The sequence below is a fragment of the Emydura macquarii genome, unplaced genomic scaffold (genome assembly GCF_026122565.2).
Source record: "Emydura macquarii macquarii isolate MOO-44397 ecotype Brisbane River unplaced genomic scaffold, CSIRO-AGI_Emac_v2 contig_67, whole genome shotgun sequence".
NCBI classification, from domain to species: Eukaryota; Metazoa; Chordata; order Testudines; family Chelidae; genus Emydura; species Emydura macquarii.
In genome coordinates, this window is record NW_027130204.1 from 7,576,187 (window position 1) to 7,600,693 (window position 24,507).

General features: G+C 42.0%; 1 protein-coding gene across 4 annotated transcripts in view; it reads left to right on the forward strand.

Annotated features, from left to right (window-relative positions):
- Positions 1-24,507, forward strand: part of ADK (adenosine kinase) — a 488,773-nt gene that overhangs the window by 12,196 nt on the left and 452,070 nt on the right. For all 4 annotated transcript variants that reach the window (XM_067539239.1, XM_067539260.1, XM_067539250.1 and 1 more), the window contains exon 2: positions 5,681-5,755. In XM_067539239.1, coding sequence (XP_067395340.1) covers positions 5,681-5,755 — 75 coding nt within the window. The remainder of the gene's footprint in view (positions 1-5,680; positions 5,756-24,507) is intronic.

The window sequence follows — 24,507 nt, forward strand, 5'->3', positions numbered from 1 at the left end:
AAATCTATAGCTTAACATGTGGTGGGGTGAATTCTTTTTGTAAAACTTGTTTTGTTTCTTAAAAATCCTCCTCCTTTAAATGGACTTGTACTGTGAAATGAACTGGTGACCTTTATCATATATGTATTCTGATCAGTCCCATAGTTTCTGAAGAGCTGTCTAAAGTTACAGCCTCTGAATTTAATTATCACTCTCCCTTCCTTTCTCCCCACTCCCCAAAGTGCACTATATCAGATGTCACCCTGTCTCCATTTAAGGAGTATAGACCAGTGACTCTTTGACAACATCATGCTATTTAACTGCCAGGTTATGTTGAGCTAATGCAACTGCCTTAGAACAGTGTTCAGTATGACACTTAGTTCCTACCGACCTTGGCTTTAAGGTGCTTGGAATCTAAAATAAATTATGAAGGTCTTTCAAACGATTGTGAAATGTGTATTGAGGATACTGCATTAAACCTGTATGTAAACATGCAGTGTTTTAGCCAAATGTTAACTTCATTTCTTTAAAGCCCCAATTCAGCAAAGCATGTGATGAATAATCCCTTCAAAAGTTAGGCATGTGCTTAACTGAATAAGGATGTAAGTGAAATAGCCTTTCAGCTATGTAAAACTATGGAGTATTAGCACTTGAGGTGTCTCTGGTCTCAGACTAGCTACGGTGAAGGATAAACTATCTTTGTGTTGCAGAAGTAATTGCGCTGGGAACAGAACTGCATTGGTCAAAAGCTTTCAGCAGTGTAGTTGCTAGCAAGGTTTTAAAAGGGAGTTTCCATGACCAATATGCATAGATGTTTTATTATACCTGAAACCTTGTCCTTTCCAAACTTTGTACAAGTCTGTCTCTATAGGTAGGTTAACCATGTTAGAGTATGGCTTGTTTGGCCTTGCTTTTGAGGACAGGACCAACCTGTCTAACAATGTTGTAGAAATGTTACACCACAAGTCTTTTCATGAAGTATGCTATCTCTTCATAAATTTAAGACTTGCTATATAATGTGGTTCAGCAACAAGGTAGTAGTATAATCTTGATTGGATTCACACAGGAAAGTCCAAACAATGTTGTAAGTTTTATACTTTTTTTTTTTTTTTTTTTTTTTTTTTTTTTTTTTTGAGAGGGTGGGTGAAGTAATACTTTTATTGGACCAACTTCTCGTGGCGAAAGAGAGAAGCTTTTGAGCTCTGGGGAACTTTTCTTCAGGTCTGCTCTGTGGAGCTCAAAAGTGTGTCTCTTTCACTAAAATAATTTGGTTCTATAAAAGATATTAACTCACCCACTTTGGCTCTCTGGTATCTGGGGACTAACATGGCTACAACAACACTGCAAACATTAGCTTTCTTGTAAAGCTATCTGGACACGGTAAAGTGAGTGTCCATCTACCCAAGAAAATTTACCATCATATACGTACTTCACAATAACCAAAAATCTGTTTTTGTAGACTTATATAACACAATTATCAATTGATAGTAAAATAAGTTATCTGCTGCTATTGTCTAGATAACGTAGTCTTGCTAACAAGCAACTCAGATCACTGCTTGGATTTGGCTTTTCCAGATGTCATAACTGCTGCAAAAATAATCTGTGCATTTTTCAAATATTTCATTAAGCAAGAGCTCTCATTTTATAAGGACTGACGTTTTTCCCCCGCCTGTACGTTATTGGACACTGATACACTTCCGTTCCCCTTCTGATGTCACTCTTCCACAATGCTGTTGTTCTAAAGTGCAGATGTGTGAGAAGATGACATGCCTGGATTAAAATCAGTGCTGTTAGTGTCAGACTACCAATTTTGGAGTTAAATATTTCTTCTTTCTAGGTATTTAATTTTGAAAACAAATAATATTAATATGTACTTAAGGTTGCATTTAATTTTCTTTATGCATATTATTTGCAAAGCATGGTCAGTTAAGGTTAATTGGACATTTATAATAAAAATTTTTTGAAGTGGTAAGTCAATCCTGAAGTGAGAGAGAGAGGTGGTTTTGGTTTTTTTTTATATGTTGGTTGCACCTCATTACTTCTATCACTTGTGATAATGAGAGCGTACTATGCAAAATGTTTTGCAAAGATCATTGGCTGTTTGTGGAAAAATAATCTCTCTGGTGAACAATTGAGATTATTCTTAGTCAATATTTAGACTTTAAAGGAAAAAAATTGTGGAACACACACACCTTTGGTTCACCAGTCTGCACTTTCTATTTAATATCTTATTCAATCTTTAACTTTTCCTTCTTGAATCTAAATAATCGACAACTGATATGTGAAATTGACCAGTCCGGTTTTGCTGTCCAACGTGACTAAAAAGCAAAAACTAGCATATATGTTGGGGTGGCCAAACTTACTGACCCCCACCCCCCAAGACTCTCCTCCCCAGTGGGCAGAATCCTCTAGCCCCACCACCCTGCTGCAGGGCAGAAGCTCTGAGTTCCCCACCCCAGTCTGGTATGCAGAGAATGGGGGTGGGAAGGAGCATGTGGGGCTCTGCGAGCCACACTTTAACTGTAAAAGATCACAAGCCACAGTTTGGCTACCCCTGGTACAAACTGTGTCCTCACTCGGAGTACTTGTCTGGTAGAGTATACCAGATTAGCTATCCTGGCAAAACCTTCCAAGTGTAGATCCTGCTTGGCTCTCCACCTGGTCCAGCAATTCTAATACCTCCTAGTCTCTTGGCCTTGTCCTCACACTCCTTAACATCTCTCTCTCTGCTCTGGCTGTCTCCTAATACAAGCTTTCTACCTTCCCCAAAAACCACCCTGACCCCAAATACTTCTCCAGCTACCCCATCCTTCTTCAACTATAAACTTCTGAATGTGTCATCTACAATCACGGTTGTAAGTTATTATTTGTATTACAGTAGCACCAAAAGGACTCCACCAAAATGAGATCCACATTGCAATAGGTGCTGCACAGCCACACAGTCCTGACACCAAAGAGGTTACAATGCAAGGAAACAAGACAAAAAGGGGTAGGAAGGAAAATATAAGCAGAGAGAAATGACTTTTTCACAAGGTCACACAGAAGTCAAATAGCAGAGCTGGAACAGAACCTAGAACTCCTGACTCTCCGTCCTGTGCCCCATTCAGTGGACCATAACATCTTTTTTTTATGAATATATATGTTTAAATATAGAGTTTTTCAAATGTTGACAAATCTTGTGTTTTTAATAGGACCCAAGATTAAGTGTGTTGTGCTGTGAAGTATATTTGTATTTGGCTATATACAAAAAAGCCTGGAATGTGGGTATAATCCGTAGTATTCCTGCTTTTGTCAAGGTAGCTGACACCTTCCTGCAAGAGTAGGTTCAGGAATGCCAACTGGAACAAACACTGTTCCTATTGTCTTTAATTTAGTTATTCCATAAAGAGCTAGTTACAACAGAGCAGCATTTGGCTCTTCATTTTCAAATACCTTGAGACTTTGTATATCTTATCTTATTAGCTTTCACAGTGGTCTTATGATTATACAATCATAAGGAGTGAAGAGAGAAATATGTGAACTGTTTAGAAGCCACTGCTGCTTAAATAGTGACATCTTATTTGCCAAAATAGAAAGCTAGTGTTCGAAGAGATTGACACTGACTTTTTAGGATTAATAAAGACATCTATATTTCATTTTTAATTACTTCAGCTGAATATTGTTCGCACTATATCGGCTTTAAAGTGTTAAGATTTAAATGGTCAAAGCTAGGCTTTAATGTTCATGCTCCACTGATGACATAAGGAAAGTTCACAACTTTTGGTCCTTAACCGTTTCTGTATACTGACAAAGCTGCTCTTTTGTTAGTATAGCTTATTCCAGCGTGTGCTCTCTTCCCTCCCCCAGCAAAGTAAATTATACCAGCAAATGTGTGATTTTTACCATTATAAAAGCAGTTACACGGGACTTTTGTTGGCATAGCACCTCATTACACCCCAGACAACATAGCTGTGCTGGCAAATTTTGTAACAAAGTCTTATCCTAAGTGCAAGATCTAGATGTTACTAATGGAGCTAGAAGAGAGAATTTGATGGGAAAAAGGGAGATTGTGGCAGATGTTGGCAATGTTGTCTTTGAATGGTCAGTAAAATCTTGTGTTGAGTGGGAAGTCTGGTGGAAGAGGTTTTTTTTTTTTTAATTTTTTTTGAGGAGAAAGTCACAAGTGGCAAATAGGCAACTGACACTGCATTTGTTGGTGTTAATGAAGGTGGAAAAGTGGTGGTGATTGATCAGGAATATGGCAAAAATATAAGGAAAGAGTGAGTCTTTTTGGGGAAAGAGACCATATGTTCATGAACTTTTGGAAGCACTTAGCAGTATGGGGCAAGACCAAAGGAAGATGGTTTTTGGGTGAGTAAGGAAGGAGTGGGTTGGGTAGCATGAATTTTGTGATGGGAGATAACTGAGAAAGTAAGGGTGAGTGGGAGAGGAGAGAAGAGAAGCATTAGCTGCCTGAGCTGCTTCCTGGGCTTGCTCTTTTTAGGGTTTTTCTTCTAGGATGTCCCATTTCACTTTCTAGCTGCTCCCATCTTAGTTTTGCTAGCTTTTTATTCTCCTGAGTAGGAGGTAGTGAAATCCACCTGATGAGTCAACAGAACAGCTGTACCTCCATGCGGGGAACTAAAATCTGACAAACTGTCAAAATGTCGTGGAAACTCATTCGCTTGAGACCTAACCCAGAGTTGAAGAAGGGTCTCAAAGTTAAAGACAGCCATGTTAAGTTACTTTGTTGCCTGGCTTTGTCTGAGCATTCAGATTTTAAGATTGAAATACTGCGGTAGTGCTTTAGAGAATATTGCCCTAATGAAAACCCTTGAAAAATGAGCACTTGGTGGGGAGGAAGGTGTATATTTTTCTGAAAAATTTAACATCAGTGATTTCAGTAGCTAGCTGCTATTGGTGTTTGTCTGCCAATTGGATTCCTCAAGTGTTGGCTTGCTAAGGAATGTGATGGATTTGAATCTAGTATTAGAAAGTCTAGTGGGAATGGTCACATTCACTGTGGTTTGCTTCTGTGTCATGTATTATCTAGTTTTTCATTATTACTCTCACCGAAGTATATAAGATAACTGACTGAATAATTTTTGAAATTGTTATAAAAATATTTGATCATTAGATAATGCCTTTTGGTAAAAGATCACTAGTCATGACTTACTGCTTTGCCTCATACTGCTGTATGTTAAGTAATTTTTTTCTGCATAAAAAATCAATATTTTATCTGTAAACAAATACTGTTTGTAAGGCTAGCTGAGGGACTGTGCAGAATTAAATACTATTCTTAATAATTATTTTTATAAGTTTTTTAATTTGTGGCTGCTCATATACACAACAAAATCTGGCTCATGGAAGTCTGCAGCCTGGTCCATTGTTGCCCTCTTTGTATTACCTGGGAATGCCACCGAAGTGTCGCTCATAGAAACTACAGATTGTAGCATGCAAGGCTCATTCTCTGAGTGAAGCTTGCTTAAATGTATGTACAGTCTTATATGTTCAAGATTTGTATTCTACAAAATCCACTGAGAGTTATTACAAGTTTGCATTTTGTTCAAATTAAATGTGATGTCTGGATTCCAAGTAAATTGACTGTGCAGCCCTTGATTGGCCAGAATGAGTTTTGTCTTTCTAATCCTGTTTGTCGCTGCAATATAATGTTAAACTAGAAAATGTAAACTAAATTTGAAACACTTTGGTTCTTTTGTAGTGAAAATGTCCTCTTTGGAATGGGAAATCCTCTTCTTGATATCTGTGCAGTAGTGGACAAGGATTTCCTTGACAAGTAAGTATGAAGATTTCTTCACATTAACTTCCTAAATATTGCTGATGGTTAATTCTAAAAATGCAATAAGAAACTAAGTACTTGCTTAACGCAAGTACTTAACTTTAGTGTTTTCAGGATTGTGGTTGCATGCTGGAAGAAATCCCTAGTGCATCATTAAGTTGATTCTCCCAGCACTGTTGCAAGGCTTACTTCAGCCTTCACTGACTGAGAACAATTGCAGTGTCCTTTATAACATCCGTTTACATATTTGGAGGTATCTATCAGTTATCTAATATTGGCTGAACGTGCTCTCTTCCCTTAGCCTTTACATTTTTTCTGTTTTCCAGACATTGCCACTATTTGTTGCTCCCTTCTGAATTCTTCTAATTAACCTAAGTAGATAGCTCCATGTACAGCAAATATTTGTCTTGCTTCACATGATATACTTATACAATCCAGTATAGCATTTTCATTGATTCCACTTCCCCACCCCCTTCAGGAATCAGTTCATGTCTTTAATGGGTTTTTGTTTGTCCCATTTTTTTAAGTTTCTGGTGTGTGGTATTTAACTTCTGATGTACTACTTGTGAGCAGAAACTGTTTGATCACATAGGGTGTCCTGTTGACTGATTCTGCAGCCCTTATGCAACTGCTCCAAACAGGCCTGCCACTCTACCATCAGTGCCACCATCTATGATCCTATTGGTGGCATCAAACTTCCTCATGCTGAGAAGTAGCAGATGCAATTGCAGCTTCCCCATTGCTTGGCTCAGAAAGCTTCAGCTGTTAATAGTGCTTCAGTCACCCAACTGCCTTCCTGGTTCCTTCCACATAAATTCAGCTCCTTACAACTGTTACTGTTTCTCACTTCTTTTTTTCTTTTGTTTTTAGAGAGTAGTGAACGGGTTAGTCTCATCCTTCAATGTAGTAACAGTTCATTTTTGACTTCTTGTTTAAATATGATTAACATTTAATATTATATCCATTCCTTCCCCTCAGTTGTTAATGGAAGTATTGGATTCCAAATCAATTCCTCAAAAGTGGGGGGGGGGGAAAGAACAATTACAATTTATCATTGACTTCTGATCTTCATCTATCTAACTCCTATTTCTTTTGTTTTCCTCTGAAACTCTTCTGCCTGTTTTATACTTGTATTTGTTTGGTCCCCTAAGATTTAAAAAAAAAATGATCTCAATGATAGAAAACAAATATGACAATAAGTATTTGAAGCTTTTATATTTTAAAGGTAAGTTTGATAAGGAGCCTGAATGACATAACTTGGAGACAAGACTGCAATAGAATTGGAAGTGAATCACTGATAAAGCATATGAACGTTTTTGAATTGTCATAACGGGTTATGAAACTCTTATAAATGTAAAATAATTAAAACCTGCTACGTTCTCATTTAGTGCATGCAATAAAGTTTCCATTGCAATACTTGGAAAACCATTCTGAAAATTTCAAGAAATTATTTTTTAAAATTTTCTATTAAAATTGAGATGGTAAGAATTATCTTGGGATATACACTACAGCAGTGAAGTGATGGGAGAGCATTGCACTGTGTCTTGCATTGGAAAAGCAGCACTATTACAAGAGGTTAACTGAGCTGCTTGTTGGGCTGTAAGAGAACTTCAGGCTCATCTAGGTGTTGTGTTAGTTCACAGCAGTTGGGGTGCAAATTCTAATGGGCACCAGCATGATGCTCACTAACTGGCCTATGTGGACCTCGCTACTTTTTAGTGCAGGACCTATGATTATGAATGAAGAACAGCTTGTTCAAATTAAGTCCTAAATTTGTAAATATTTTCCACAACCCAAATATTTGTGATCTTGAGCAGATAAGACTTCATCAGTTCATCCAAACAGTGCTATTTAAAAATGTTTATTAAATAATTCAAATAATATTTTGTCATGTCCCAGGGGGGCTGACATTTAAGAAAAGTTGGAGCCCAGCCTTACCCCTGACTTTTTAAGCTACCTCCTAGCAGAGACTGATCAGCTAGGGATCAACTGATTTTAAAAACAGCAAATAGCTCAGCTGGGAAGATAGCTGCAGGGAGCAGGAAGACGACCCTGAGACGGGGGAGAGCTACAAGAAAGCAAGTTGGCTCCTATGGTAGGCCCTGGATATGGTAACTCTCAAGGCAGATGAGAAGACTGGGGAAGAGCTGCCAGGAACAAGGAGGGTGCAGCAGGAAGTCCCTGAGTCAGGGGAAGAGACTGGCTTGAGATGTGGAATTTGTTACGAGATTTATATGGAAGAAAATAAAGCTTGAATGTCTGAGGAAACGCCTGAACCAGACTCTAGGTGTGGTTTTAATCCTTCCTGGGCTGGAGAGACAAGACAGCAGCCTCCAATGTAGATTTATGTCTTGGACTATCTTCCTCTTTCTGTATGGTGCAGAACAAGCCAACAGTGCTCAGTAAAAAAGGAAAACTTGATTACAGGCAGCATAAAAGTTGAGGCCCTTTTTGAAGGCAACTTGGATACAATAATCCATTGCCTCCATAAATCCAAAGGCAGACTACTGGATCCCAAAGACACTCCCCTGGGTCACTTGACTCGGTCTAGGAACTGAGTATCTTAACTGGTAAAGCTCTTATTATAACCTTTTGTTTTGAATTGCATCCGCTGTGCTAAACTAATTTTTTTAGCAACTAAGCAGACAACACTAAGGGTATGTATGCCCTGACCATGGCAAATTCACTGCCAGTCAGATGGATCTATCCGGGTCGACTGAGCTGAAGTGAAGACCCACTCAATCGATCCAGAAATAGATTCAATTAAACCACCTGCTCAAAAGGCACAGCGCAGTGGAGACAGTGTGCTAGAGGGAAGTTATGAAGTCGACGGGAGTTACACAAGCCACTCTGTGTACTTGTGTAACTCCCGTTGACCGCCGCCGAATTTCTGGGTGAGTGTAAACTAGACCGAAGTTAATGACACCCTTTATAACATTAAATATTGGATGATGCAGTTTGGCACAAATTTTAATATCTGCTCAAAGAGTTAAAGCAGTGTTGTATGTGACTTTGAATGAGAGAATCCTTCAGCACCAATGACTTTGTAAACTTCAATCACATACATACTAGAGCACAATTAGAGCTGTCAAAACTAATTGCAGGCTCCAAGCTTGATTCTCATCACTGGTGCATTAGCTGAACTGTGGTAGTAATAAATGATGTAAGGGCTTAAAATAAATTCTCTGTAAAGGGATATATGGAAAATCATCCTCTGCTAAGATAAAGTTTTTTGCCTCCATTAAATCTGTAAGGTCACCCTGAGGTTACTGAGTAATCGTTCTGGGAAAGCTTGTATAGAACTGTATGCACTTTGAAGTTGGGATGATAGAATGTTCATGAATATGAAATGCTCTGTCCTGTATTATTACCTGTCCTCTTTACCACTGTTGTCTTAGTTATTTTTATCCGAATGTTTACCTAGTAAATATACTGTAAATAGTAGAATTTTAAAGATTTTTTTCATTTAATGCTGCATAAAATTTGCCAACCTAACTGTGTGTGTGATTGAGTGTACCAGGCCCTGAAGTCCCCTGCTGGAGCCCTTGTGGTTTTAATACACCCCAGCCCAGGAAAGAGCAGAGAAAGTGAGTCCTCTCGGCTCCCTAGAGTGGCTGCGTGGATGCAGCCAATCAGAAAGAGGCTGCAGGGAAGCAGCCAATCCGGGTCCTACAGGCTCATATAAAGGGAGCTGCAGGGACAGAGTGAGTTCATTCTGCTGGCAGAATTTATTCTGCTGGCAGGAGAGCAAGGAAAGTGCTCTTGGCTGGCTGCTGGGACTCAAAGAAGACAAGGACTGTGAGGAAGTGGCCTAGGGATGCAATTAGTTAAAGGGACATGGCATGTACCGTATTTCCCCATGTATAAGACGCACCTTTTTTCGAAAAATTTGGGGTCTAAAAACTGGGTGCGTCTTATACAGTGGTTGTAGATTTTTTTACTTCCATTTATGATGAATAAAACTTGAGTTCAATAACATTGTTTTTCAAATTTCGGGCCCCAAAATTAAGGTGCGTCTTATACATGGGGAAATACGGTAACTGCTTCTTAGAGGGTCCCTCATTTGGCCCCCATATAGCTACTGGGGAAGTGGCTTCCTGAGCCAAGGGAGTTTAAACAGGCCCAAGGAAGGGCTGTATCTGCAACTGTTATACCCCTAGAAGGGGGCTAAACTGAGATCGTGTCTCAGCTGGAGAGCTGGGCCAGTGAACTGAGTTTGAGAGTAGTGTCTCAGTGGGAAAGCTGGGGTCTCCGAGGACTCAAGTAATGGCAGAGAGTCCAGGGAGGAGCCTTGGGGGTGCTGCTCCATCCCAGAGCAGGAACCTTTGCCAGGTAGCCAGACTCCAACTGAGGGTACCATGATGGGCCCTTTTGTGTGGACTGACGAAGGACTGACCCCTGGGGGGATACAGAGATGTTGCCAACAGAAGGATACTGTGGGTGGGTGAGGTTCTGTGGTCTGTGTTGTGCAGGAGATCACACTAGATGATCATAATGGTCCCTTTTGATCTTAAAGTCTATGAGATTGAGCCCAGGGAGGGCTGCAGGACATTGAGACAGTCCCAGTTGTATACCCTGGAAGGGGTCTGTTTTTGTTTTTGCACACGGACTGTGTGAGACTAGGCTGGAGGCCTGAGTCATTGAAGACCCGCCTGATGAGAGCAGCAGCCGACGGAGCACTGTGAACAGAGAAATCGAGAAAAAACTTCAGGCATGCACACACTAGGCCAAGGGGTGCTCATGTGAGGTGAGAGCACTTGGTTATACCACTTGTCAAAGTAGAAAATGACTGTTCTTAGGCTGATGGTTTGAATTTTTTTTTTTTTTACATGAAATCTAAAGCATCACATGGGTAATCTAGGCTCACAACTTACTTTAGATAAGAATTGTTTTCACAAACTTATAAAAATGTTATTTAAAAGTCATGTTTTTCCTCTGTTCTTTTCCAGTATTATTTGAAAAACAAAGGATGGAGCATTGGAATTTTAAACCGAAAAGTCTATTTTCCTAGTTCAGTGGAACAAAGAGCAAAAATTATTCTAAATGAAATAACAGAATGTTATCATGTCAACTGAAATTAGCAATACAAGTAGTAAAATAGTTGTTTCAAAACTGACTTCAAACTATTATAAGACCTTTTTTCTTCCCTCTTAATTGAGCAATACTAAGGAGATAGTTTGAGACTTTTGGTCAACAAACCAGCTTCTATAGCATGGGACTTGGCCCTAAACAAGAGAGAGTCTTAATCTATATTCACATTCAATTCACTGTGAATTAGGATGGCTTGTTCCCCACTTAAAAGATGGATTGTCATATCCCAGTATATCAAGAATGTGGGGTTTATTTTTAGTCTGAATCCGCTATATAAAATCATGACTTTAGTTTGGCTATGGTTGCAGACATTTCCTGCTGTTTAAGACTGCGGTTTTGTGTTCCTTTTCCCTGTCCCCTTTCTAAAATCAGTATTGACAATGACAACAACGAATAGGAAAGACAGAGAGATGTTTCTAGTTACCATAGTAATGAAGTAAAACAGTCTAATTGCTCAAGAATTACACAGCAGATAGCAATCCAACAATAAAGAAGCATACAAATTTTGTCATGTTCCTGGTTTCTCATTTTTATACATATGATTTGTAATTGAAGTAATTTTTAGGAAAAGAAGCTTCTTTTTTTTTTTTTTTTTTTGGTCGCTCTTTTGTTTGTGTTTTTTGTTTTGTTGTTTTCGGGTGGTTTTTTGTTTTTATTTTTTGAATTCACTTACTTACATTTTTGAAGGTCTTTTTGAAGTGTTATCAGATGGAACAATGTGACACTACTCCTTAGTTAATCTGGTGGATTGTATTTTGATTACAGTTTAGACACACTAATCCTGTGTTTTCTTGATGCATACATTGTGAAGGAGAAAAGCGAAGAAGAAATTTGGTGTTTTCCCTCCGTGGTTTCTAAGATGGATAAACTCTGGAATGTACTACCTTATTTGAGCTGACCTTTTATGTCGAGATATTGCAGCAATTGTATGTACCAGTATATCATTAATTCTGACTGGATACCTTTGGAAGATCTAGCACAATGTTAATATAAAGATATACATGGAATCTGTCTTGTGACTTTATCTTCCTCTGTCCTTAAATACATTATTTTGTTGCTGTAGTTTAAATAATTGCATCCTTGGAACAAATCATCTGCATTCCTGTAAATTCTCTGATTGGTGGTGGTGGTAGTAGTAAGATGATGATAATAAACAAAGTAGGTCTATCCATTCTTTAATTCACAGGCATTTTGACTGGTATATTTTCTTCTTGTCAGCTGATGGAAGCAAGGGGCTTGCTATCCCAGAATCCTAAATTACTTTGTCACTCGCATGACGAAATGATACCATTCTCTTCCCTGTGACCCTCCCTTCCCTCTCCGAGCAAAATCCATTCAACTTTAAGAAGGAACAGAAGGATTTAGGGTTCCTCTGTTGCACTTAATATCTGAGTGGACATAAGAATGCCTAATGGGGCCACCTGCAGCAGGATGGGCTCTAGAGCCATGAAGTGTTAACATTGACTTACCCTATTGTGTGCTCCTTTTGGCCTTAATGGTGTGGAGAATCCCTTCCCTTAAACTGGGATTCTCTCTTGGTAGCAAGGCACGCAAAAATAATTACAGAGCTATGTGGCCAGTCCAGCCAAGAGACACTAGTTCAGCCGCCTTTGTTAGGAGTTGCAGCATGTCCAAATTAGTGCATTTCATAAGATCAAGGAGCACAGCCACTGCTTCCTTCCTGGCTATTAAGACTCTGCAGCCCATCAAGGATAGCACTTGATGGTGATTCAAATGCTTTCATCTTAATGGCTTCAGCTCTTATTCTCCTAAACTAGTATTTCTTACTGTCCCCTCATGAGGCAACAGCTTTCCAAAGTGTTCGTTTCAGAATAGCTAGGCTACACCTTTCCCTATTTTTTCAGAAGAGCTGCTAAGTCTTGATTCTGCGTGTTCTCAGACTCTGCCTATTAAGCATCCAGAGAGATGCAGCAATCTGAGGAAGAGGGACTGGGGTCAAAATTGAGTTGACACTTGAAATAAATTTATGGTTTGGAAAACACGGGATGCAAAATGTTACAGCTAGTTGGTTGCAGAGGTGGCAATAGAAGCCAGGAGATCTCAAATTCTAGCCCTTAGCTTTGTCCACTAGAACTTGGTGATTACAAGGATAATATCACATCTGGCAGCTGTTCTAAAAATCAAAAGGTTTGAATAAAAAATGCAAGTAATTTTCTTTTAGGGTCTTTGCCTTTTTTCTCGCCAACACTCAAAGTGAAAAACATTTTGCAAGAAACTGTGGGGAAAATTGTTAGTAAAATCTGTGATCTTTCAAACAGATTTTGCCAACTCTAACACAGGTAAATTCCAAGCTAAAAAAAAAATTCTTTGAATAGTTTAGCTTGATCTTCATTTGGGTGATGCCTCTTGAGTGTTCCTGGCCTCGAAGTAAAAAATTGAACCTGGGAATCTAACTTGGGTCTGTTGTGAAAGAAGACTAAGTTCTTCAGTCCTGCTCCAGAGAAATCTTATTTAAAATGTGGATTCAGTTGCATAAATCAGCAGAGGAAGTCAGACACACAGACAGATCAAGTAATGTTAATTTTCTTCAAATTTACTTGAAACATATAAAAGAATGACTTCAATAGTAGAAATGCACTTATATCTTGGGTAATATAGATGATTGTGTTGGCTTATGGTTTGGCCTTACCCTGATGACAAACTGTAGAGGAATTGTACTCGTATATTGCAAGCACACTGCAGCTTGGGACAACAGCCTGTGAAAGACTGTGTTGAGTCCCACCTGTCATTAGCTAAAAACATTCATGTTCAGCATTATTAGAATTCATATCTTGTTAAAAGTTGAATTTGGAAATAGTGTCATCAGTTAGGTGCTTATGTGTCTGTGGTATTAGGAATAGAATGGGGGAGAGAAAAAAATGTGCTTTTAATTCACTTTTATTACTTATTTCAACTGACCTTTTTATGTAAGGATTATGCCTGGAGGAATTTCTTTGCTCAGACAAAATGCAAACGATTGAAAGCTCGTGTTTAAAATTAAAGCATTATGAATAAGGTTTAAGAACATAAGAATGGCCATATTGGGTCAGACCAGTGGCCCATCTAGTCCAGTATCCTGTTTTCCGACAGTGACCCATGCCATATGCTTCACAGACAATGAATAGAACAAGTAATCATCAAGTGATCCATCCCCTGTCATCCATTCCCAGCTTTTGGCAAACAGAGGCTAGGGACATTTCAGAGCATGGTTTTGCATGCCTGCCCACCCTGTCTAATTGCCATTGATGGGACCTATCCTCCATGAATTTATCTAGTCCTTTTTTGAACCGTGTTATAGTGTTGGCCTTCACAACAACTTATGGCAAAGATTTCCACAGGTTGCCTGTGTGTTGTATGAAGAAATACTTCCTTTTGTTTGTTTTAAACCTGCTGCCTATTAATTTCATTTGGTGACCCTTAGTTTCTCTGTTTTCAGAAGTAATTAACATTTCTTAATTATTTTCTCCACACCAGTCATGATTTTATAGACTTCTGTCATATCTCCCCCTTAGAAGTCTCTTTCCCAAGCTGAAAAATCCCAGTCTTATTGATCTCTTCTCATATGGAATCTGTTCCATAGCCCTAATAACTTTTTTTGCCCTTTTCTGTACCTTTTCTAATTCCAATATATCTTTATTGAGATGGGGAGACCAGAGATACATGAGTATTCAGGATGTGGGTGTACCATGGATTTATATAGAAGCAATATGATATTTTCTGTCTTCTTACCTATCCCTTTCCTAAAGATTCCCAACATTCTGTTAGCTTTTTTGACTGCCGCTGCACATTAAGTGGATGTTTCCAGAGAACTATCCACAATGACTCCAAGATTTCTTTCGTGAGTGCTAACAGCTAATTTAGACCGCATTGTTTTATATGTATAGTTGGGATTATGTTTTCCAATGTGCCATTACTTTGCATTTCTCAAAAGTGAATTTTATCTGTCTTTTTGTTAACCAGTCACCCAGTTTTGTATGATCCCTTTGTAACTCTTCACAGTCAGTGAAGTCCAAAGCAATCTTGAGTAGTTTTGTATCATCTGGAAATTTTGCCATCTCACTGTTTCTCTTTTCCCAGATCATTTATGGATATGTTGAACAGTACTGGTCCCAGAACAGACTCCTGAGGGACACCATTATTTCCTTTTCCCCATTTTGAAACTGACCATTTATTCCCACCCTTTGTTTCCTATCTTTTAACCAGTTACTGATCCAGGAGAGGACCTTCCCTCTTATCCCATGACTGCTTACTTTGCATAAGGACCGTGTCAAAGGCTTTCTGAAAATCTAAGTACACTATATCCACTGGACCACCCTTGTCCACATGCTTGTTGACACCCCTCAAAGAATTCTAGTAAATTGATGAGGCATGATTTCCTTTTACAGAAACCATGTTGACTCTTCCCCAACAAACCGTGTTCATCTATGTGTCTGATAATTCTGTTCTTTACTATAGTTTCAACCAATATGCCTGGTACTGAAGTTAGACTTACTAGCCTGTAAGTGCTTGGATTGCTTCTGGAGCCTTTTAAAAAAGATTGGCATCACATTAGCTATCCTCGGGTCATCTGGTACAGAAACTGAATTAAATAATAGGTTACATACCACAATTAGTAGTACTGCAATTTCACATTTGAGTTCCTTCAGAATTCATCTGGTCCTGGTGACTTATTACTGTTTAATTGATCAATTTGTTCTATTGACACCTCAGTCTGGGACAGTTCATCTAAAAAGAATCTCTCAGCCGTGAAGACCGAAGCAAAGTATTAATTTAGTTTCTTCACAATGGCCTTATCTTCCTTTACTGCTTGTAGAGTCTCAAACTCTATACTAAATTTTCAAATTTTATTTTAATATCCTGAAAAAACTGATGATAGCGTTCTAACTGTAGAAAAACATTGTGTTCTGACAATGTGGTTATCTTAAAAATGAAAACTGCAATATGAGTTTCCAGTTAATCCAATATGAAACATTAGACACACTGACTTTAAAGCCAGAAGGGACCAGCATGATTATCTAGTCTGACCTCCTGTACATCACAGGCCACAAAATCTCACCTCACCCACTCCTGCAATAGGTCCATAACTGGCTGAGTTACTGAAGTCCTCAAATCTTGATTTGAGGACTTCAAGTTAGAGAGAGTCTACCATTTACTCTAGTTCAAACTACCAAGTTATCTGTGCCTCACACTATGAAAGAAGGTGATCATCCCAACCCGAGCCCTCGCATCTGCTAATCTGACCTGGAGGAAAATTCCTTCCTGACCTTTAGTCACTCATTTTAAAATCTCCATGTGAAGTGTGTAAATTCAAAAAAGATTTAATATGGCTAGGTAAAAGATCATAATCTCAACAAATACAAAGAGAAACCTGCCATCCTTCCAAACCAGAAGGATATCATCTATTTCAAACGTCTGCCAACTCACAAGAACAAAACTTCTGGGAACAGTTAAATATAGATTTCATTCCCTGCATGCTTAGTGTCCCAACAAGCACAACGTCCTACAGTAGCTTTATTAAGTTCACTCAGCATAGCTGGAATTTCAGGACAGATAAAACCCTTGTGTTTGGAGAGATGCTCACTTGCCTACATCAAAGGGGAAATATTTTTTTAGAGAGGGAAATAAATACCCATCAACTGCTAGACAGTGTTGCTTTAAAGTTAAATCAGTTTCCCTTTAAAAGTGAAAAATGTATGCTTGACCTAACTTCTTATGATTAACATGCTTATGACAGATGACAAGATTGGGTTTTCTACAGCCTCAGGGTTGTTACTTAAATGGTAATAACGTGATTAGTGATATCACTACACTAGATATCACTGACTAGCACAAACAAGAAAATCTGCTTTAAATTGTGTAACAGTAAAATGGATTAAATTTTAGGCTTTTTAAACCTTGAAACATGTCCTGCTATCTGGCAAGTGAATCTTAGTAAGGGCTTGTCCACACTTGGAATTAAGCACAAATAACTCCATGTGTGGATGCTCTTATTCCAGAAGAAAAGTACCTTATTCTGAATTAGATTAAACCACTTCTAAAATGGATTAATCAGGAATAGTTTATCTGCTTTAAAGTCACACTTTACCTTACTCCAGGTTAATTTTTATATGTAGACAAGCCTTTAGAATTGACAAATACATAGCTCAAGATAGTTTTCTTCTCTATAACTATAAATAATGGAAAAGTCTGTTTTTTGGTTTTGAAAAATGAACAGAAACCAAAAAAACAACTATTTATAGCAAGGCAATACCAACATGTTACATTGTAATGTTCACAGTAGTACAGTGTCAGCTTCCCTTATGCAACCTCACAAGGTTTTAGTGCTGGAAAAAACCAACATTTTAGACTGACTTGTGGCAGACCAGTTCCTGTTTAGGGAGTAACTATTGGGTTTTCTCCTATTCCAAACTGACTTATTTATATTTGTCACTGGACTTGTAGTGGAGACTGTTAGTCATGCATTCAGGAACTCTACTTTAATTTTCCTGTTTTGGTGGATGGGGAAAAAGCAGTAGTTTATATCTTGAGAAGGATTTAACTCCATTTCTAAGTCTTCTTCTGATTATGAAAAATATTGTAACTTACTGTACTACAGCATCACTGCCATTCCTAGTTGACTGCTGGCATAAACTCTTGACTTTAACTATAGAGCTATAGTGTATATATTGAGCTTCATCTAATACGTTATGACATTGCTTTTAAGAAAAACATATATGCCAAGTTAATGGTAAAGGATGGTATCCCAAGCCTCAAGGGTCTGCATGTATTGACTTGAAGGGTTAATTCAATTATGGCAGGTAAAGAAACTTTATTTAAAGGAACAGCCATTCAAAATACTCTACAAATCTAGCTGGAGGATTTTCAAAATTGTATCCTGGGAACTCTAACCACATTTTTTGACATGTAGGCTTTAATGGAACATGATCTTGAAGGGAGGGGAGGGGAGGTGAGCTAAGGTAAGGTATGTTATCGTCTGAATTCTTATGGAGGAGCAGGATATCTAGCTGGGGAGGATCACTATCACGTTTCTCTCTAGGAATGGTTGAAAAATCTGAAGCTAGCTGGCCATTTGTGTTAATAGATAGAGCCCAACAAAACATTTTTGCAAATGATGCTGGCAAGTAGATCTGAGTAAACAGAGAGAGAAGGTTTATGAACCCTTCAGTTACTTCTAAATAGACTCTTATTTAGCTTGTGTGTACTTCACTGTGAATATTTAGGAGAGCAAAGTGTGTGTTATGGGTTTTGTTTTGTTTTGGTATTGATGGTTCTAAAACTAACTTTGCATCTATAGTTGAAAATCCTTTAATCTCGAAACACGTTTGTTGCTGGTGGAAGCAGAAGCCATGTATAAAGTTTAGATTATTCTGGAACAGAAACAATACAACATAACTGAAGTGACTAATGACACAGTTCAGATATCAAACACTCCAAGGAATAATATTCAAAAGAATATGCAAAGCAAAACAGTCGAGCTATCCATAGGCTGAAATTGGTTCGCATAAAATGTTTAATTTTTGATAAGTACATTTAAACAACTGTTGCACAATTTGAGCATATGAAAGGCATAACTTGAAGTAAGGTCTAGAAGTGAGGAGAGCATAGAATCCAGAGCATCTGTCAAAAATTGTGGTAGACATAGTGAATGTGTTTGTGCTAAATATAATGTGCATTAGATATAACTTTCTAAGAATGATTCTTAGAAGGGGAAGGATCTTGTACAGTTGTGAAAGCTAATAGTTCAATTTTTTTGGCACACTTTCTTTGTCAAATACTTCTTAAGTACTTACGTGTCGTATTGTAATTTCTGACCTCTTAGTTTAGTTATAAGAAACTGTTTTGACAAGCTGTATACTTCAGTCCAGAGTGATAGGGCAGACCTTATTAAATGTATTATAGCTTGCCTCAGTGTGATGATTAACAATCTGTGAACACTTTTTTTTTTGTAATCCATTTTAATCATTTAAACCTATTATTGTTTTGACTTAATTTCCAAAGCCCTTTAAATCTGTTATACAATATTAATGGCTGCTTAAAATCCTGATTTCCAAACACTGACTCCCCACTGAAAATTTGGTTGAATGGGCCATTGAGAAACACAGCTATGCAAGAGAATGTTGGATCAATAAAAGGCTACCCCCTAGTAGTGCTAATATTTACTAATGGCCACACTCATGCGAAGACTTGGTATCCTAATTATGCCAAAACTATCCATGGTTCAAGACTTCAGAGACCTTAGTGCAAACCTAAGGAACATATAACTTCTACTTTGAGTGATTGCTCGTATCCATTCCAATATAGGTGAGTGCACGCCAACGTGCACTGATTCCTGGAACTTTTTTCCCCTTAGCAGACCCTGTAGGGTTGGCTTAGGCGCCCCCTGGAGTACCGCGCTTATGCCATGGTATATGAAGCACCACCAACCCTACGGGCCCTCAGTTCCTTCTTTCCGCCGTGATGGTTGCTGGAACGTCTCTTGCCTATCACAAGTAGCATTCCCCTTACTGACTTTATCGTTGTTGAATAGTGTAGTGTTAAGTAGTTAAAGTTAGTTAGAATTAGAATAGAAGCCCTTAGGGGCTTAGGGCTGGCCCATGCCCAGCTCACCTGGTTTCATGTCTTGCGCCGCTTGCGGCGAGCCTCTTCCAGTGAGTGACCCTCACGATCGCTGTCTCAAGTGCATGGGAGAGCAGCATCGGAGGGACAAGTGTAAGATTTGTAAAGCTTTCAAGCCGAGGACTCAGAAGGAGCGGGATATCCGGCTGAAGACTATTCTGATGGAGGCAGCGCTCCGACCGGCCTCTGAACTGCCGCGTTTCACCTCAGCACCGAGCGTCTCAGTGTGGAGTGCTCCACTGGCACTGGAGTCTACTCGCCGCCGCCCATCCCTGGTGCCCAAGAAGAAATGGTGCCAGGGCATGGAGCATCCATGCTCCCCCGCACTGCCTGCGTGGCCGGGGTCGAGCCAGGAGATGCACCAGCCACAGCCCGTTGAGTTTGTTCCGGAGCCTGCATCTCCACGCAGGGAACCTCCCCTGACTCCTGGGGTTGGGGGAGCGCCCCTGCAAGGCCCATCAACACCAGAGGCTTTTCACGCGGCACAGGCCTTGATGGCCATGCCCATGTCTCTGTCCTCCCCTCGGCTGAGGGAGAGGGGACTGGTGTCCCAGGGTAAACACGCGCTGGGTGCCCCCGAGGGATGGTCGAGACCCCCCGTCAGGGGAGAAGTCTCCCACCAGACGGCCACGGAGGGTAGAGCGCGGCGGCCCCCCTTGCAGCTCCGACTCAGTCGTCGAGCTTGTCCTCCCCACGGCACTGAGGTCAGTCCCTGGCACTGGAGGCATCGCGCTCGAGGCGGCACCGCTCCAAGGCCGCCTCGCGCAGTGGGCGCCGCTCCCGCACTCCGGCACCGAGCCCTTCACCAGCACGGCACTGGTCCCGATCTCTGGCATGGAGCCCAGCACCGAAAGACCCAGCCGCTCCGGCCCATCATAGATCTCAGTCTTTGGAGTCGGGTTTGGCATCAAGATGCCACAGACGGCACCGTTCCCAGTCCCCGAAGGGCAAGCGGCACCGGAAGTCCTTGGTGCCGAGGTGGAGGATGTTGTCGTCCAGCTCGTCAGGGTGTGCATCCTCCCGTCGGCACCGCTCGCAGCGGCACTGACACTCTTCCACCTCTTCGGGATCGTCTAGAGGCCAGTCCCCAACTAAAAGCAGCAAAAGCTGGAGAAGACATTGTCAGCACCGGTTCAGCGGCTCCGGGTCCCAGAAAGACAAGGGCACCCGCCACCTACAAGACGCTCCATAGCTAGTACCGATGCTGGCACCGGGGTGACTGCAAGGGCCCTGGCACTGGCCTTATTGGGACCCATGGGGGGTGCAGATGGGACAAGGAACTGTCAGTCCCATCTTCAGTGGTGCAGCCGGTGCCCCCCCACCAAGCCAACAGGCTAAAGGCCATTCCTCGGAGGATGACTCAAGCCCTGAGGAGGGACCCTCTGCGGGGCCCCCTCAACAGTCCTCCTCCTCTTCCCCAGATCAGGCGGCCGCTAGAGACCACAGGGCGCCCCTCCCAGACTTCAGGGCGCACCAGGAACTCCTGAAAAGGGTGGACTCTAACCTGAACTTAGAACTCATGGAGCTATCAGAGGAGGAGGACCCCATTATGGGGAGGAGGAGGAGGACCCCAATATCCCAGCTCTGGATCCAGGAGATTGGTATGCCGCCCTCGATTTGAAGGCTGCGTATTTCCATATTTCCATCCTTCCCAGCCACAGGCGCTTCCTCCGGTTTATGGTAGCTGGCTGCCATTACCAGTTCATGGCCCTGCCCTTTGACCTCTCCTCTGCCCCCAGGGTATTTACCAAGTGTGTGGTGGTAGTGGCGGCCCACTTGCGCCGCAGAGGGGTGCAGATCTTCCCATACCTGGAAGACTGGCTAATCAGGGGCAGGTCCAGGTCCCACGTTCAGAACAGTATATCCCTCACCTGTGCGACATGTACCAAACTGGGGCTGCTCATAAATGAGCAGAAGTCCACTCTTACCCCAGTGCAACGTATAGATTTCATTGGGGCCACCTTGGATGCTACCCAGGCCAGAGCCTTCCTCCCGCAGCCTCAGTTCGAAGCCATGGCCACAATTATCGCTCAGCTACACAGGTGCCCCACGATGACAGCCAGGCACTGTCTACAGTTGTTAGGGCACATGGCAGCCTGTACTTATGTGGTGAGGCTGGCTCACCTCGAACTCAGGCCTCTACAGGCATGGTTAGACTCAGCGTATGCTCCGAGCAGACACCCCTTGAACAGGGTGGTTACGGTACCCCCAGGGGTCCTAGCCTCACTGAACTGGTGGGAGGACTCCCGGGGAGGTGTTGAAAGGAGTTCCTTTCAGGGATCTGGCCCCATCGATCACCCTCATCACAGATGCTTTGGACGTGGGGTGGGGAGCCCACATCAGTACCAACCTGAGCATCCAGGGGCTGTGGTCGGCGGAGGAGAAGAGCCTCCACATCAATGTAAGAGAGCTCAGGGCAGTCTGGTTGGCCTGCAAGGTGTTCCTCAGATTCCTGAGGGGCAGGATGGTTCAGGTTCTGACTGACAATATAGCAGCCATGTTTTACATGAACAGGCAGGGGGTAAGAGCACTCTTTGGCTCTCTGCCAGGAGGCTATTTGACTGTGGGACTTCACAGTGAGGCATGACTTTCACTTATCTCCCTCTCACCTCCCGGGGTTCAGGAATGATGAGGCAGACTGCCTCAGCACGTCGTTTCTACCCTGCCACGACTGGTCACTACACCCGGAGGTGATGACTTTTATTTTTCACAAGTGGGGTGTTCCCCAATGGGACTTGTTCGCATCGTCCTGGAACAGGAAGTTCCTAAGGTTCTGCTCATTCTGAGTTTGCAAGCCGGGCTCCATCTCCAGTGTGTTCCTCATCAAGTGGAAGAGGACCCTCATGTATGCATTTCCCCCTGTCCCGCTCCTGCCCAAGGTCCTCTTGAAAATCAAGAGGGACTGAGTGGACATAATACTCATTGCCCCAGCCTGGTCGAGACAGCACTGGTACAGTAGGCTGCTGGACCTTTTGATCGCCCTGCCAGTGGAACTCCCGAGGCATCATGACCTGCTCTCCCAGGACCAGGGTCGCCTGCTCCACCCGGTCATGGACTCCCTCCACCTGACGGCCTGGAGCAGGTCCAACAAATTCTGTTGGGCAGCAGAAAACCTTCCATACAGGTCGTGTACCGGGCCAAGTGGAGACGGTTTACCTGCTGGGCGGAGTCCCGGGGCATCCCGCCGAGCTGCTCACCTATTCAGGCATTCCTGGAGTATCTGCTCCACCTGAAACTCCAGGGTTTGGCACTAGCCTCCCTAAAAGTCCACCTGGCGGCTATCTCAGCTTTCCACCAGCCGCTAGAGGGGAGGTCCCTGTTTTCCCACCCCATGTCAGTCAGGTTCCTCAAGGGGGTGGAGAGGCTTCACCCACAGGTGTGTGACCCGGTGCCTCCCTGGGATCTCAACCTGGTCCTCTCAAGACTCACAGGGCCCCCTTTGAATGCATGGCTTCATGCCCCCTGCTCATGCTTTCATGGAAGGTAGCCTTTCTGGTGGCCATTACCTCGGCTAGGAGGGTTTCCGAGATAAGAGCTTTGACCTCGGAGCCCCCCTACACCATGTTTTATAAGGACAAGGTGCGGTTGAGACCCCATCCAGCCTTCCTGCCTAAGGTGCTGTCCCAGTTCCACTATAACCAAGGTATCTTCCTCCCCGTGTTTTTTCCAAAACCGCACGGGTCGGAGGAGGAGCGGAGATGGCACTCGCTAGACTGAGACGAGCCCTGGCCTACTACATCGATAGCACACGGCTGTTCCGGAAGTCGACGCAGCTGTTCGTTGCAGTGGCAGACCGGATGAAAGGCTCACCTGTCTCCACCCAGCGCATCTCCGCGTGGATCACCACCTGCAGCAAGTGCTGCTATGAACAGGTGAATGTACCGCTTCCAGGGGCTGTTTCAGCGCACTCAACCAGAACCCAGGCCTCGTCCGCAGCGTTCCTAGAGAGAGTGCCCCTGCAGGACACCTGCAAAGCCGCTACCTGGTTGTTGGTGCACACCTTCACATCCCACTATGCCATTGTGCAGCAGGTGAGAGAGGACGCGGGATTCAGCAGAGCCATGCTAATGAGAGCAGCTCACTGGTAACTCCTACCCACCTCCAAAGTATGGCTATTTAATCACCTATATTGGAATGGATATGAGCAATCACTCGAAGTAGAAAACAGGGTTACTTATCAGAAATAGTTGTTCTTTGAGATGTGTTGCTCATATCCATTCCACACCCACCCCCCGTCCCCGCTGTCAGAGTCGGCAGAAAGAAGGGACTGAGGGCCCGTAGGGTCGGCGGTGCCTCATATACTGCGGCATGAGCGTGGTACTCCAGGGGGCACCTAAGCCGACCCTATGGGGTCTGCTAAGGGGAAAAAAGTTCCGGGAACCAGTGCACAGTGGCGTGCACTCACCTATATTGGAATGGATATGAGCAACACATCTCGAAGAACAACAGTTACTGGTAAGCAACCCTGTTTTTAAGATAACAGATGGCCTAGCTTTATATTCCTTAGACTACTACTACATTGAAAGTCAGAATTAGTGATTTTTATGTTGAAACTAATATCCCACTGGGAAAAAAAAATGCAAAGGACATGAGCTGAAAATATTTGCTGGCCTTTTTCTCTGAGGGGAATTTTAAGTTATTTTTAAGAACACTTAAATAAGCCTCCACCCATACTGGCACATAAGAGTTATGAAAAATTTGGTGCTGATAAAATCAAAATATGAGAAATTCCTCCAGCTCAAGTACTAAGAGGTGTAGCTACAATTTCTCAAATACTAAAAATGTTTATATCCCTAGAAGCAACGTTTAAAGTGTACGAATTTACTTAAGTAAAACTACCTTGCTCTGGATTTCTGACAGACTCTGGATTGAGTCTAAATGTCTTTATTTAAGAAGGTACCTTTTACTGACAAGCGCAAACACTACTTGAAGATATGGTTCCACTTAGTGTATGCAACCCAACTCGCTGTCAGGGATAGTAGGAGTGCTCCATTTTTTCCTAGTGTGGACCACATCTTAATAAAGACATTATCAACTTCATG